Source organism: Triturus cristatus, chromosome 6 (genome assembly GCF_964204655.1).
Source record: "Triturus cristatus chromosome 6, aTriCri1.1, whole genome shotgun sequence".
Taxonomy (NCBI): domain Eukaryota; kingdom Metazoa; phylum Chordata; class Amphibia; order Caudata; family Salamandridae; genus Triturus; species Triturus cristatus.
In genome coordinates this window covers 792,020,939-792,035,361 of record NC_140589.1, presented here as the reverse complement: position 1 = coordinate 792,035,361, position 14,423 = coordinate 792,020,939, and the positions used below count along the sequence as shown (strand labels likewise).

Below are 14,423 nucleotides of genomic sequence, written 5' to 3'. Positions count from 1 at the left end.
TTCAGCTGAGAACAGAGGTCTGCAATCTGTGGGGTGAGCACCCCAGGGGGGATGTGGAGTCCTTGGAAGGAGGCATGTATTCCCGCCTCACTTGTGCCTTGAATCCCAAACATTTGCTTTTATTTTGGAAAAAGACAACTGTCTAGGGATGGCTAATTTCGATTTTTAAAATGCTTCAGCTGAAGGTTCAATAATTGAGTCTCCTGTGTTGTAAAAAGCTTTAGTGCTAGGGTACCTGCTTGCCTGAAAGAAATGCAAATGTGCACTGTTAGTTAATCTGCAAGTGTAAAGGGTGCTTAGGAGCCTGTGATCGAATCACTCCAAACTTTGTGATGACAAAGATTTAGTTTTGTTTGAGTGGTAGTGCAAAGAGTTAACAACTGGGCTGTGAAGTGTCCCTTTTATTCGTAATTGTATTTACACAGCCCTTAGCACCCCTAAGGAGGTGTTGAAGGGACAGTTATGTAAACAAAGAATTGCTTCTCATATGCTCTGGTATTGCTATAATCTACATTTTGGAAGTACCATTTCATCATAAACTATTTGCAAATTTTGTAGCAGTCAATCTTATACTGTGCTTATTGCAAGTATAAAATAATGACCTACATATTTACAGTGCTTTCTGTCAAAAGCTGTGACCTTGTAGATCAAAAATACACAAGTCACTATTCTCCACTGTACCAACCAAGATTTAATTCGGTGGCTCTCTGATTACACAGACCTCTTCAGCGCATTAACTAATAGAGGTTTCATAATGTACTACACTGCATTTCCCGCTGAGTACCAACTGCTGTTAATTTATTTTTTATTTAAGCTGCCCAGTATTTTATATGTAGCTACCAGATGGTGAAAGACCTAAAAAAGGTACAGATTATTTTGGGGTTTATTTATGAGAAGCTTGCGCCACCAGGTTATTACTTTTGTTTTATGCTCCGTCGGCACAGACGTCTCAACCATACCTATGAGGTGGCGCAAAGGCACCCTGCATGGCTTTCAATGGCCTCATAGATATGGAGTAAGACAAAGCAGCGCAAGTCACTGCGATGCCTTACTCTGCATCGAGGAGGCATTCCATGGGCGCTGCATTCTGCAGGTCACATGGAAAGAGGAAAACACCTCTCTGGATTGCTTTTGTGAAGGAAGGTGCCACTTCCTGCACAAAAACAATCCTGCCTATGCTGGTGCTAGGTAGCAATTTGTGCGCCAACGCAAGGGAAAAGGACAGGAATGCACCGTATTTCATAATTACGGTGTATTTCTGCACTTTCACATTGGCGTGGGCCAGCGCAGCAAGAAGACTTGAGGCGCTGCCCTATGGCAATTCCTCATAAATAAGACCCTTTGTTTTAGTTACACCTTTGACCATACCCCCACGCTAACTGGGCTTTGATTTTCTAAACACTATTTAATATTATTTCCCCACTGTAAAAATGAATTGCTGTGGGATTTGGGGGTGCTTATGGTCGTCGATAGTTGTCGATGATGCGGAGTGCACGGGTCTATAAAGTTTTGTCAGGGGGGGGTCCTTACGCCTAAACAATTTTGACAAGGGGGTCGCGACATCAAAAAGTTTGAATACCTCTGGCTTAGAATACAGTGTTTCAAACTTGCTTTAGGAGGTTCCCAGGAGCACACGGTTTAAGGAGAACATGCATCGGGCGCCATTTTGATGACATATTTGATTCAAGTATTTTAGGGAAACTCCTGTTTTTCAGTACGTTTTTATTTTCGAAAGAATACTTGAATACTGGCATGGAATGCTGCAATAAAAGCAGACACCCACATATTGGAAGCAAGGAAGGCCTAAATATAATGGTCTTTAAAGTGCCTCTGCCAGTTAACAGACATGCAGGTCTTTGGAGCCTAAAAATAAAATACCACTACAGTTGCTGCAATAGTCTGCGAAATTGCTGCCTCTTTACGTTCCATCTCATTTTTGAGATGTGAAGATGTTCCATAGGACCGCCCATACTGCGGTGCAGCTCAAGCAAAGCAGGATGCTGCTCAGATTTTACAACCTGTCCATCATGCTGTCCTTACTGAGCAAATGTTCCCTTTAAACCTCTCCTTTCCAAAGTTCTTCGATTCACATTGTCCCCTGCACTGTGTGGCCTGCTTGTGGCTACCATAAAGGGCTATTTGCTTGCCCTGTCCACATTCATGTGTTTTCCTGACCAGTCATACTTCCTATTCAAAGTAGTTTCTGTATTTCATATGGTTCAGTCTGTCACCCTTCCATCCTTCTTCATTCTTCCTCATCCCACCACGGAGGAGTAGCAGCTACATCATCTGAATTCTAGATATTACATCGATGGACTTGACAGGACATTGTTGTGTTACCCTTAGTTTATTAGGGTCACACCTTGTACATCCTCTTAGTCTTAGGTAATTACAACCTTTTCAGATAAATTGAGAACTGTCAGATACTCCACATTCACAGAGTTAGGCTTGAGTGAAAGGGAATGTTTAAATACAGAAAGACCTGTCACAGAAGATCTCACTCTGGCATGTTCTACTTGGAGCCCTGCCATGCAACCCTTTAAATCGATACGCACAAACAATAATTGCTATTTCCACATATAATTGTTAATTATGTATTGGAACAGCGGAATGTTGAATGCACGACTGAAGACAATTGAGTGGCTAAGGGCCTGGCTGGTATAAGCCATCTGTTCCAACATTCCAATGTTTATCTTCCAGTTTCTCCCTTTTTATATTTGAACCTTCTAACATAAATAGACTTGTAGCCCTTCCTCTTTGGGATATACAGGTTGTCAAAGACCTTCGGGCCTATAGCTTAGAGCCTTCAACAATCTGTGTAGCTCTCAACAGCGGACTACAAGGCTACATTATTTGTCTACAAATCATATGTATTAGCATGATTTTAAATATTATAAACATCTCAGCAACAATTAAGAAAATTGGGTCAAAGTTCAAATATGTCTCAATCACATTTCAGCATTAATGGCTATTTTAATAGTCTTATTTAGGCTGGTTGTAATCAGACCTCTAGCAACATGATTGAGTTAGCTTTGATTTATATAAGGTAATGTAAGCTCCCTGCGTACATTATGGTACCTCCACACCCAACCTTTGAAATCTGTGGTTCACTGCTTACTCGAGCAACTGTTCCATTTGTATAATTCCACCCCCTACACCCTGTATACCTTTTCTAGGTATAGTTTTTAACAAAGTGGGGAAGGATCAGCTCTTGCTTGACTTCTGTATCATTATGCAGGGTATTCAAACAATACTGTTTTTTCAAAACATATTCTGACACTGCTATTTTTCTTCTTCAGTTATGTCCTTTGTAGATTTCTCTTCAGCTAACACGCTCACAAAGAAGGTGTGCACCATAGAACAGAAATTGTCCTTTCTTGGTCTTAGCATAAGTTAGAGAAAACATGACCACCCAAGCACATGTTTGTTAACTGCAAAAAAAATGATAAAGCAGACCTACTTTCTGCCACAAAGGCCTTTCACTTTCACCCCACATACACAGAATCTAAATGCAAAGGCAATGTTAAGTTAGCATCTGTTATATGCAGTCAGGCATGTATAGTACATAACATGAAAAACATACATACAAGTCCTGTCATGCAAATCAGTAGGATGTATGATCTTTATGGTCTTTGCCAGAACTAAATCATGTAAGGCATTAAACAAATGCACCTTTTCTCATCGGGCCATCCTCTTTCTCCTGATTTGCTATTCCTTGACTGAGGAAGACAGTTGGGAAGCATTGGTGTCTTCTCCACTAGGGCCATGGCTGCTTCCAGTGCTCTCACCCGATGTGTTCTCGTGGCTGACATCTTCCTGGTGGCTACATGGTCATCCTTGCATACTTTTGCCAAACATTACTGTTTCTCAGCTCAGGCAGTGATAGGTACATTGAGAGAGCTGTGTTACATGACTTCCTTGGTTAATCAGTACTACTCAGCCCCACGTCCCAGGGAGGTATTGCTTTGTGTTTCTTTTATAGAATGAGGAGTATGTAGGAAAGTGTATTGATCTGAAGAAAAGGTTACTTATCTTCAGTAAGAATATTTCTGGTGGATACACAGATTCCTCAACGTCCTCTGCCCTCCTCCTACTCTTCTCTAGTGAGTTAGTGCAATGAATAATAACATACCAAAGTATACAAACTAGGCCTGGGTGAAATTTAAATTATACTGGAGTAGTTTGCATAATTGTTTGGAATTTCACGTTATGCTTGTTAAGCAAAATTATACCTCAACACCACTTCTTATAATTACACACCGTTCGTGGTAAACATTTACCATAAACGCACCAGAATAACAGAACTTGAGATTCTGTTGCTCACAATGAATTCGTTTAAATGCATCCTCGCCAAAATTAAAGCAAGCAAGGACACAGTTTGCGGTCAAATATAGTGTAAAATGTCAGATTTCCGTTTCGTATATTTAAGCATAATTTTGCGCAATTTTGATGAAATTTCATAGAATTACATGAAAGCAAATTATTCTAATTTCACACATTTCGAATACAAGCATGTTAAGTGGTGTAATTGTTGCTGTTGTAAATGCTTTCTTGGTTCCTTCGTGCTCGGCATTTTGGGGCATGATAAACAGATCAGGAATCAATGCCAGGGTACAGATTGGCACCAGATAAACTCTCATGCAGGCATTTTCAGTGGGCAGTCATGGCTGAAACTGCATGGTGCCATCTAGTGGTGCTGGACATCTATTATTGGAGAAAATATGTTCTGGGTCAGTCTGATTTATAAAAGCAAATTCATAAAGTGAGGAATCTGCAGCAAGATTATGCAGTTACCAGAAATATTGTTACCAAAGATAAGTAATTTTTTCTTCAAGGTCAATATTCATTGTCTGAGCTTTGAAATGCATCTATTTGTGCTTATACTGTACAGACCCACCTTCCACCCCCAGCGTTTCGTGATTTCGCAAATCACAGTTTTGCCACAAAAATGTATGGATTTCCCTGATGCCCATAATCTTAACCAAACCTGCCGCAAAAACAATTGAATGTTTGTTTAATCGTCTTGTTTGTTATTCCATGCAAATGCTGCCTGGCCAGGTAAGAAAAGAAAATAAAACAGACACTACAGGGAGACTCATTCTTCTTTTTTATTAGCTTGGAGCATTTTTTCTAAACTGCTCCATTCCATTTTGCCATCCACCTACCCCAAGACGTCCAGACGGGCACAGACTATCACAGCACACTACTACATACATGCGGTTTTTGAATTGTTGCATATTAGCGTGTTCCAATTACAGTAAATTTGCTGTTAAATTATTCCTGAAATTTAACCAAACTACATTTTATCACGGAAAACACACAAGGAGTTTGTCATGTGCAAAAGGTCCCTGTAACTACTCTGTGCTTTAATCTGTAAATCTATTGCCAAGTCATCCCGCCTATTTAATCGTAATTTATAGACCATGTAACCCTAAGTTAGATATTATGAGGTGCGTTATATATCTGGCTTTACATCTTTATAGCTATATATATATATAGTAATGTAATTGTTTTCTTTGTTGTATTACCCTTGATTTAGTGCTACCTTTCAATGAGGGATTTAGAGTAAGTATGCCCCTGAAATAGAAACCTAATGCATGCAGAGCAATATGTGTGCATGTGGGAGGGGGGGGGGCAGAGAGGGGCGTCCAGATGGGCAACATTTTTAAGCCAGTCGTCCTTTATCTTTGATATTATTACCCCAAATGAGATTTGTCAAAGGCAATAGATCTGGCTTGTATGGGCTGGAATCTCTCAGGTACACCACTTATCCTACTCTCGTACAGACGCACCACTCATCCTACACACTGGTCACCCTACACTAGGAGAGGCACCCTGCTTTCCCTGAACTCACATGCGAACATCATCCCATTGGACTGAAAAAGCACAGTGCACCCTGAACTCACAAGCACTCACACAGGCACTTCCTCACCGTGAGCAGTAAAGTATTTATTTAGTTTTCCCTCGGCATCATCCCTCGGAATCCCCCCTTACACAGCCCACCGCTGTTACCTGCATGGACCGCGACTGGTATTTTCCAGCAAAAGGGAAGCAACTGGGTGGGTGGGGGGCACAATATACAAGACACTTGACAGTCATCTTACCCCTGTGCGCAGCTACCAATTCCATTCAGCGAGCCTAATCTTGGTTAACGGAGGGTAGCTACACACTGGCTGGGTCAAAAAAGTAGTAGTTTTAAAAAAGCAGGCTCAATGAAATAAAGCATTTGCCTGAGATCAATCATTTTGATCAAGAAGGAAGCCAGGATTGATTCCCGATTTTTGTTAGTTTCACTGTGCAATTTAGCAACAGGCAACATGGTGTTGTGATTAGGACACCATTCGACTGCAGATTCCATTTTTATTAGGACACAGCTTTTAACTGTCACTAAAATAAGATGCTGTAAAAATGCTGCAAAAAACCCACAATAGTGCTGCAAAATTTCCAATTTTGTGATACAGAATTTCCTAATCCCTGTATCCTGGGGGGAGGGGGGTCTGATTATAGCTCACTTCTATGTGGAGAGTATTCATGAAACAGACATTTATTGGCCATGTAACAAATTATCTTTGCTGACTTGTCTTCGATGTAATAAAAATGCTTGTGACCAGTTCTGAGGAACAGGAGGACAAATATGTAACACATCTGTCACATGCATTGAAACCCTCTATGTTTACCATCCCTTTTCCACAATGCCACATGTGGCATTATCAACCTTTTCATTTCGATCGCATACTATAGCTGGATTTGAATGTTCTAGTTTGTTTTATTTTGCAAAAAACCTAAACCAATACCAGTGCATAAAGAAATGATTATATTCAGCTATATTGTACATTTAAAAACTTGTAAGTAAAGATATGAAACATATTTTATGTTAAGATGATGTTCTTATCTTGTTTAAGAATGATAGGTTTGCAACATGTTTCAAGCTAGGTACATTAAGCTTTTTGGGCTGTTTTTAATATGACTTTTTAGCAATTCTATCTATCGAAATGATAACTTACCGTTGGGTGGATTCCCACCAGAAAAGAAAAGAACTATTTTAACATTAGTGACTGAAGAACGGAGGATATCTGATATGATGTGTTTTTTCAACAGGTGATCTCAAAAATCGTTTTGAGCTATCCAAGAAGACTGCAGACGAATCTGTCAACACTTCAATGGCAGTGACAGATGTTACTGGCCCAATGTCTGAGAATTTGAAAACATTTGCAGAAAGTATCACCCAGTCAGGAAATGATTTGTCGGCATTCAACCGTGCAGTCGGCACAGCTGATGACGCAGGTAATGCAGCCATTTGCGATTGGTCCTCCATTTTAAAGAGGAATGTTACAGGCGTGCATCCTATGCCGGTGGATCTTTTAAAGGTCATTCTGGCACAGTGCATTTGTCGTTCAAGCCTGGTACAGCTCAGCTGAGCTTTGTTTCAGAAGTCCTTTTGTTAATCTGCAAAATACAGTCTTGAGGTCACTCATAAACAGACACACCAAAAACGATTTTAAACATGCATTGGCATAGCCAATAGGTCTCGCCTTTGGGACCTTATAAGTGTTTAGCCATGCAACAGTTGCATAACTAAATACTTTTAAGGTCTCAAAGGCGAGAGCTATTGGCTATGCAAAGCGGCCGTGCGGCCCCGAAAGTGAAAGTGATCGCGATCACGATCAAACATCAAAGCGGCCGTGCGGCCGCGAAAGTGAAAGTAATCGCGGTAAAGCGCGGCGCCCGCGCACATGCACTGTAGGTCTAGGCTGGCCTGGTAGCACTTTTTGGAGCCCTCTCAATAAGTCTCGCCAGACCAGTGCATGCGCTGGGTCAGGCGAGACCTAAAAAGTGCCTCATTACCAAGTTTGGGAAAACAGCATATATATTCCCACACCCAGAATAAATCTGCATGGCTTTTCATGGCCTTGTAAATATGGCCCCCTTTCATGCATTACTTTGCTTGAAAGGGGTGTTCCATGGGTGTTGCTGTAGTGTTCACACGAAACACCAATGGATTCTGATACATTCCCACATTTACAAGGTTTTGCAAAACTGGGAATGCATCCGATTTTAACTCCTCCCAAGGGGAGGCATAAAAGTGGCACAACAAGGAGAAGTACCTTTATTTTGCATCGTTTTTTCCTCTTTCTATGTGTGCTGCATTCTACAGCACATATAGGAGGAAAAAGCCATCAATGATTATGTTTGTGCAGGAAGGTGTCCTTCCTGCCCAAAAACAATCATCCCTGTAAGGCAGGTACCCTTGCAATATGGTGCAAGGGTGCCTGCGTTGGTGCTAGGCAGCCTATTTTGCGCCAGCGCAGAGGAAAGCACAGGATGTTTCGTATTATTGCATCCCTGCACTTTCCTATTTACGCAGCTCGGCACAGCAAGATGGTTTACAGCGCTGCACTGTGTCAATATCTTTTAAATAGGCCCTCTGGTATTTTACCAGCAGATTTCTGGCGAAATCTCTAGGTGAAATGTACCAGGCATGGAAATTCAAATGCGGTTGATTATCACCATTACTGGACCCATCAGAATTAGGTACTGACATGTAATCAAGGCCATATAAGACTTAGGAGAGGAACACAACCGCTTTCCCATGCTTTCTTCCTCCCACAACATTGGCTGCACCCAGCACATGTCACCCACATTCACAATGTTTGCAGAGAGCTCTTTGTATGTCTTTTATTTCCTTTCTACACTTGGATGAAAACAGGTTTCCAATTCACGCCGGTGAATCTATCCTGCCCTTTTGCAGTACTTTCAAATTAAAATGAACTACTTTGCAAAATGGACCTGTCCATCAAGTACCACTGTGAAATAGAGCAGTTCAATTAAAGTGAAAAAAAACTTCGAAGAGATTGAATATTCTCATGTGATTGAACATCGAAGGCATGCAATGCTGGAAAAATGAAATGCCATTAAGTTTTTATTGTTTTCCTTTCTTGTTAATGAGGTTTCTGGTTGCACAGAGCGCATTCTCTGAAAATGGAATCCTCGGAGTACAGACGTGTAATAATTCACACCTTCGTGTACACTGCAAGCACAGCCATGACGGCGAGTTAGGAAGGAATTCTAATTAAAGGGCTCAGCTTTAATATTCGACAAAGCATGTCTCGCGCTCGCTTGTCAGTAACATGCAACAATCAATCAATAATGTATCTGATTCAGCTCTAAGGCCATACAAAAAGAGACAACAATAAAGCTTACAAACAACGAAAATAATCATCAGTGCCATGTTTTATTGGATACTCACAGTCTGTTCGTTATTCTAGCTTTAAAAATCCTGTAGACAATAAGGGCTTGATTGACAGTGTGGTGAACCAATTACTCCACCACAAAAGAGAGTGATAACCTGTCCTCACAGGTGCCATTGGATATAATGGACTTGTAATACGGCGGACGGAATATCCATCACGCTTGTGGCGCATAACCCTGTCCGCCAAACTCTAACTCAGGCGCTTTAGGTTCATAACCAACGCTGGGCCCATACAGTGGTGTTTCTGTGTTGTGTCTAATTATTGCACTCCGAAGGTTAATTCCCTATCTAGTTTCGAACCTGATCTGCTTTCCCACTATAAATGCCACCACATATATATCTAGAGGAATTTGAGGGAGGAAAACAGTGCGGCTAAAGCATAATTCCCACATTCTAACATCGGAATCAGGCATAAAACCAGGAAAAACCACAATGTGATATAACAGTTTTTTTTCTAGCGCAGTTTTGCGGCTTGCTTTGTCCAGGGCCCTTAGAATGAGGCACTAAATCTTTTATTCACAACAAATCCCTTACATAGGGCGTCCCTGGGCCAAACGCCATGCTTCAAAACACTCTGGGGCAGATTTACAAGCCCCTTGCGACAGTTTTACGCCACCGTTGCATCACTTTTGTGACGCAGCGGCAGCGTAAACAATGCGCCACTATGCCACATATTTACAATGTGACGCATCTAGTGAGATGCGTCACGTTGTAAAGCCCTGCACTACTTTATACCTGCGTCAGGTATAATGTATGCAGGGTGGGCGTTCCATCGCACGGAAGCCCCGTAAAAAGTGACACAGTGAAATCTACAAGGTTTCACTGAGTCACTTTTACATTCCAGCTGCGTCAAATCCTTACGCCTGCTTGAAGCAGGCGTAAGGAGTGACGCAGCATATAAGGTATAGGGCACCCCTGAGCAGTGCTGGAGTTGCGTCGCGCTTGCGACACGACTCCAGAACTGCATCACCCTTACGGCGACAGATGCATCACGCATCTGTCTATCCATGCGCCATGGTGCTCCGCATTCTAAATGCGGCGCAACCATGGTGGCCCAAGGGTTTTTTTGAGTCACGCAAAATAACTGGCGCATCCCTGCTAATATGCAGGGATGCGCCAGTTATTGTAAATCTGCCCCTCTGAGTGTTGAAAAACAAAAGTACAATAGCTTCATATCAACGAGTAAACTTGTTGTGTGGAGTAAATTCTAGGCTAGGTTTGGCCTAAATAAGCAAGTGAAACAAGCAACATTCTGATCTCTAGAGTGACCTGTGGGGGCAGCCATGAAACATCTGTCTATTTCCGGTGTTGTATACCTTTTTGTCCTGGGGCAAAAAAGAATTTACCAGGTGCGACCATATGTGTGGTATGCATCAGCACTGGGTTTTCTAGGGGATGTGCTAGCATTCTGGCACCAGCTATTTCCACAGCTTCCTGATTTTTTTTTCTGAGAGGACGCATGGAGAAAACCTATAGAATGATCTATGATTTATTTCAATGTATTCAATGTTATTAGGAGAATGCATAAAGCGTGGGCTACACCACAGAGGGCAATAGAGCACCATCCATAACAACAAGATACATACACCTTAGACGAAAGGGACATGTACATTTGCTTTCAATATGAAATAACAGTTATATAATCAAATGCAAAGTAAAAAATCATATCTTGGATGGAATGGTTGATGCTGTCTAGGAGGTTTTAAGAGTGAATAAGCAGGTTTTAAGGGGAAACAACCTTTACAACACAGTCATTACATCGCACTACCTTTACATAGCAGTCATTACATCGCAACATCCTTTACATCGCATGTCATCACAATGCAGCCATTGCATAGCATCTCACTACAACGCATGTCATTACAACGCATGTCACTACAACGCAGGCATTACATCGCAAGTCACTACAATGCATACCATTACAACGCATAGTACCCTTACACTATCCAACACTTACCGTACTGTTGCACTCACTGGAGCTAGAATAGTAATTTTTACCCCTACACTATCCAACACTTACCCTACTGTTACACTCACTGGAGTTAGAATAGTAATTATTACCCCTATATTATCCAACACTTACATTAAATGCGATGTAATGGTATGCATTGTAATGGTATGCGTTGTAAAGGTATAATGCGATGTAATGGAATGCGTTGTAAAGGTAGTTTCTGAAAATGCGATGTAATGGCATGCCATGTAAAAGAATGCATTGTAAAGGATGTTGCGATGTAAAAACTGCGTTGTAAAGGCATGCATTGTAAATGTATGCGTTGTAACATCATACATTCGGTTTTAAGATATTTCCTGAATTACATCAGTTAGGGGGAACATCTGAGATACAAGTGAATGTTTTCCCTGAGTCTTGGTCTTTATGCCAAACAGCATGGTGGCCTGCATATTCTCTACCAGTCTTTTGGATTACCAGCCTGGGAAGGATATGCTTATAGCAATATGTGTGCCACCATAGGCATTAATTTTGGATGCCAGGTAGTCAGGTTTTCTGATGTGAAGTGTGTTATGTGTTACACACCAAGCTTTAACGTGGATTGTGGCCGCATAAGGGAGCCAATGCAGATATTTCAACATAGAAGACGTGCTCAAACTTTCTTTTGTTGGTGATCAATCAAGCCAGTGCATGAAAAATGGTTTCATTGATTTCAGTTAGTATTGTGGGAGACCAATGAGTAGGCCCTTACCACCATCAATGTATGGACAGACAAGGGCCTGGATTGTGGATCGGAAGCCCATTGCTGGAAGAAAGTGGTTAATTTTGCCCAGTTTTGTTTGTTGGAACAAACCAGCTTGGGTCCTTTTCTTGATAAGCTCCTTCACACATAGAGAGGAGTACATGAGAAAACCCAGGGAAATGGAAGAAGATGAAATCCGGGGGAGAAGCTGTTTAAATCAAGATTGTTGAACCACTCTTGGATAAGGGGCTAGGAGGTTCCTATGTTTATGAGGACAAAGTCAGTCTCAGTTGTGTTGCGTCTTAGATATACCATAGATATTCAGTATTGGATGATTTTCGGACAGAATATGAATATAAGGATGTCTTCAGTTGATCACACTTAAGTACAGCAAGGTGCTGCCATCAATGGGTGGGAGAATAGAACCCTGAGAAACTTTCAGGAGAACATCTATACAAATGGTTTTATGCCTGAGAGGTAAGAGGTGGGCTATTTTGAAACAACCTCAGTCATTCCCTCCATGAATGGAGTTTGAATTAAGAGCAGTATCAAAGGCCACTGACAGGTTAAGCAGTGTCATGGGACATGGGTCATCCTTATCAGAGATTTATAGAATTGAATCTACTTCTTGGGCGTCGGCAATCTCAACCCTAGAACATGGGCAAAATAATTATTGGTAGACTCGCTGGAAGTTATAGAAATTGATGTGCTCTTGAAGTTAGTTGCCACTTGTTTTATAAGACTGCTTGAAGAATTTCTCCAAGAAAGAGGAAGGCATGTGATGGGAGATATTTGCATAGTTCATCTGGGCCAACATTGAGTTTTTTTTAGGAGATTTCACCGGTGTTAAAAGATGTTGGTAAAGTACCTGTGATGAGAGAGGTGTTGTTGATATTCATGATTGGCGTAGGGGCCAAAGGGCACAGGGAGATATTGGGAGATGGGGGAATGAGTTCATCACCATAGGAGGTTGCATTTAGAGAATAGACAATGGCAGACAATAATTGTGTTGCCAATGCTTTGGAGGAAGTCTGAGGAGCATGTGAGGCTTAACAGCAATGGAGATTAAATTGTGAGTGTTGAGTCTGATAGTCCTAATTTTCATAAAATATTCAATAATATCTAACAATTTCTGAACTAAATGAGGAATAGGTAGAGGCAGACGATGGTTGCAACGGTATATTACAGCAATTAATAATGCAATGTTTTCTTTGATATCCTAGAGCATAGGTCTTCAAAGTGTGGGGTGCGCCCCCTTCGGGAGGGCGCAGCTTCACCTCGGGGGGGGGGGGGGGCACGCACTCCACTTCACCATTTAATCTTCCATTGTTGCTTCCCACGTTGGAAGTATGTTTCCTGTCTGTGTTGCAGGCCCTCGTCTCGAGTTAGGGCTCTCTCTGATTGGAGCATTCAGAACAGCCAATCAGCATGTAGTTCCTGCAACACTGACGTCAACACTGACGTTCCTCCATAGAAATGGACAGCAATACAGATGCCAGGGAGTGCCGTGAATTTTGCATTCAAAAAGCTGCAAAATACTTAAACTTTGCTGATAAATCAGCGCTTCACCACTGCTGCCTTTTGCCTCCTGATTGCTTATCTTCATATCGGGTTGCTGACCTGTGTCCCGCTTTTGAAGCCTCCCCCCGCGAGGTTATCATAGTTTGTAACCTCGCTGCTACTGCCTTTCGCTCCAAGGACTTGAAAATGGGTGCATTCTTCCTGAGGATTCCATTCACCATCAGGTAAGTCTGAAGAGTTTTTTTTTTTTTTAAAGTCTCCTTCCTTTGATTAAAGTCGGTGGTGCTCATTTAAAATGTTCAAATACTTTAGAGCTGAGTACACAAGCCTGAAATAGCAAATATTGTGAAATATGCCATCTGTCTGTCGTAGGGCAAATATAAATGCTTTTTTATGACATGTTTCTGCATCTTTGGAAGCCTATCTTCTTTATAAGACAACTATGTTAACAACTGAATGGCTCTTGATGCTGCTAGAGAAGAAAGGTATATATCCCCCTGAATCACTTATATCGCATATGTGTCTGATGTAGATGTCCCCTAGGCCTTCTTGAAAAACTGTGGATGACCTTCTACTGGCGACACCTGGCCATACTCCACATAATCACTGATTTTTCAATTGTGTCAGAAAGCATGTTTCTCGGGCCCCCTTTTCCTGATATCTTATCTAGGTGCAATGATGTGGCACAACAGCCAGAGCTGCTGACTTTGGAGCTGGGGAACGACATTCAGTTCTCAGCATCTGCTCAACGTCCTGTGATTCTGGGCAAATCACTTAATCTCCCTATGCTTACAAAAAATGAATGTGTCCTTGTGTAATGTGAAAGATGATCCTGTAAAGCGCGCCAATCCCTTTGGGTCATGTTTGTGCTATAAAAAATTGTAAAAAATATATTACATAAAATGTTTGTGAGCACTCCAGTTTCTAAGTACCACTCAAAACTGGGGTCCTCATTTACAAGC

The 14,423-nt window shown here is 41.6% G+C and overlaps 1 protein-coding gene across 1 annotated transcript in view; it reads left to right on the top strand.

Moving 5' to 3' along the window:
* The window catches only part of LAMA4 (laminin subunit alpha 4), a 466,993-nt gene that overhangs the window by 337,050 nt on the left and 115,520 nt on the right, over positions 1-14,423 (top strand). Inside the window, exon 19 of the mRNA XM_085611379.1 lies at positions 7,099-7,284. Within this exon, the coding sequence (XP_085467505.1) occupies positions 7,099-7,284 (186 nt within the window). The remainder of the gene's footprint in view (positions 1-7,098; positions 7,285-14,423) is intronic.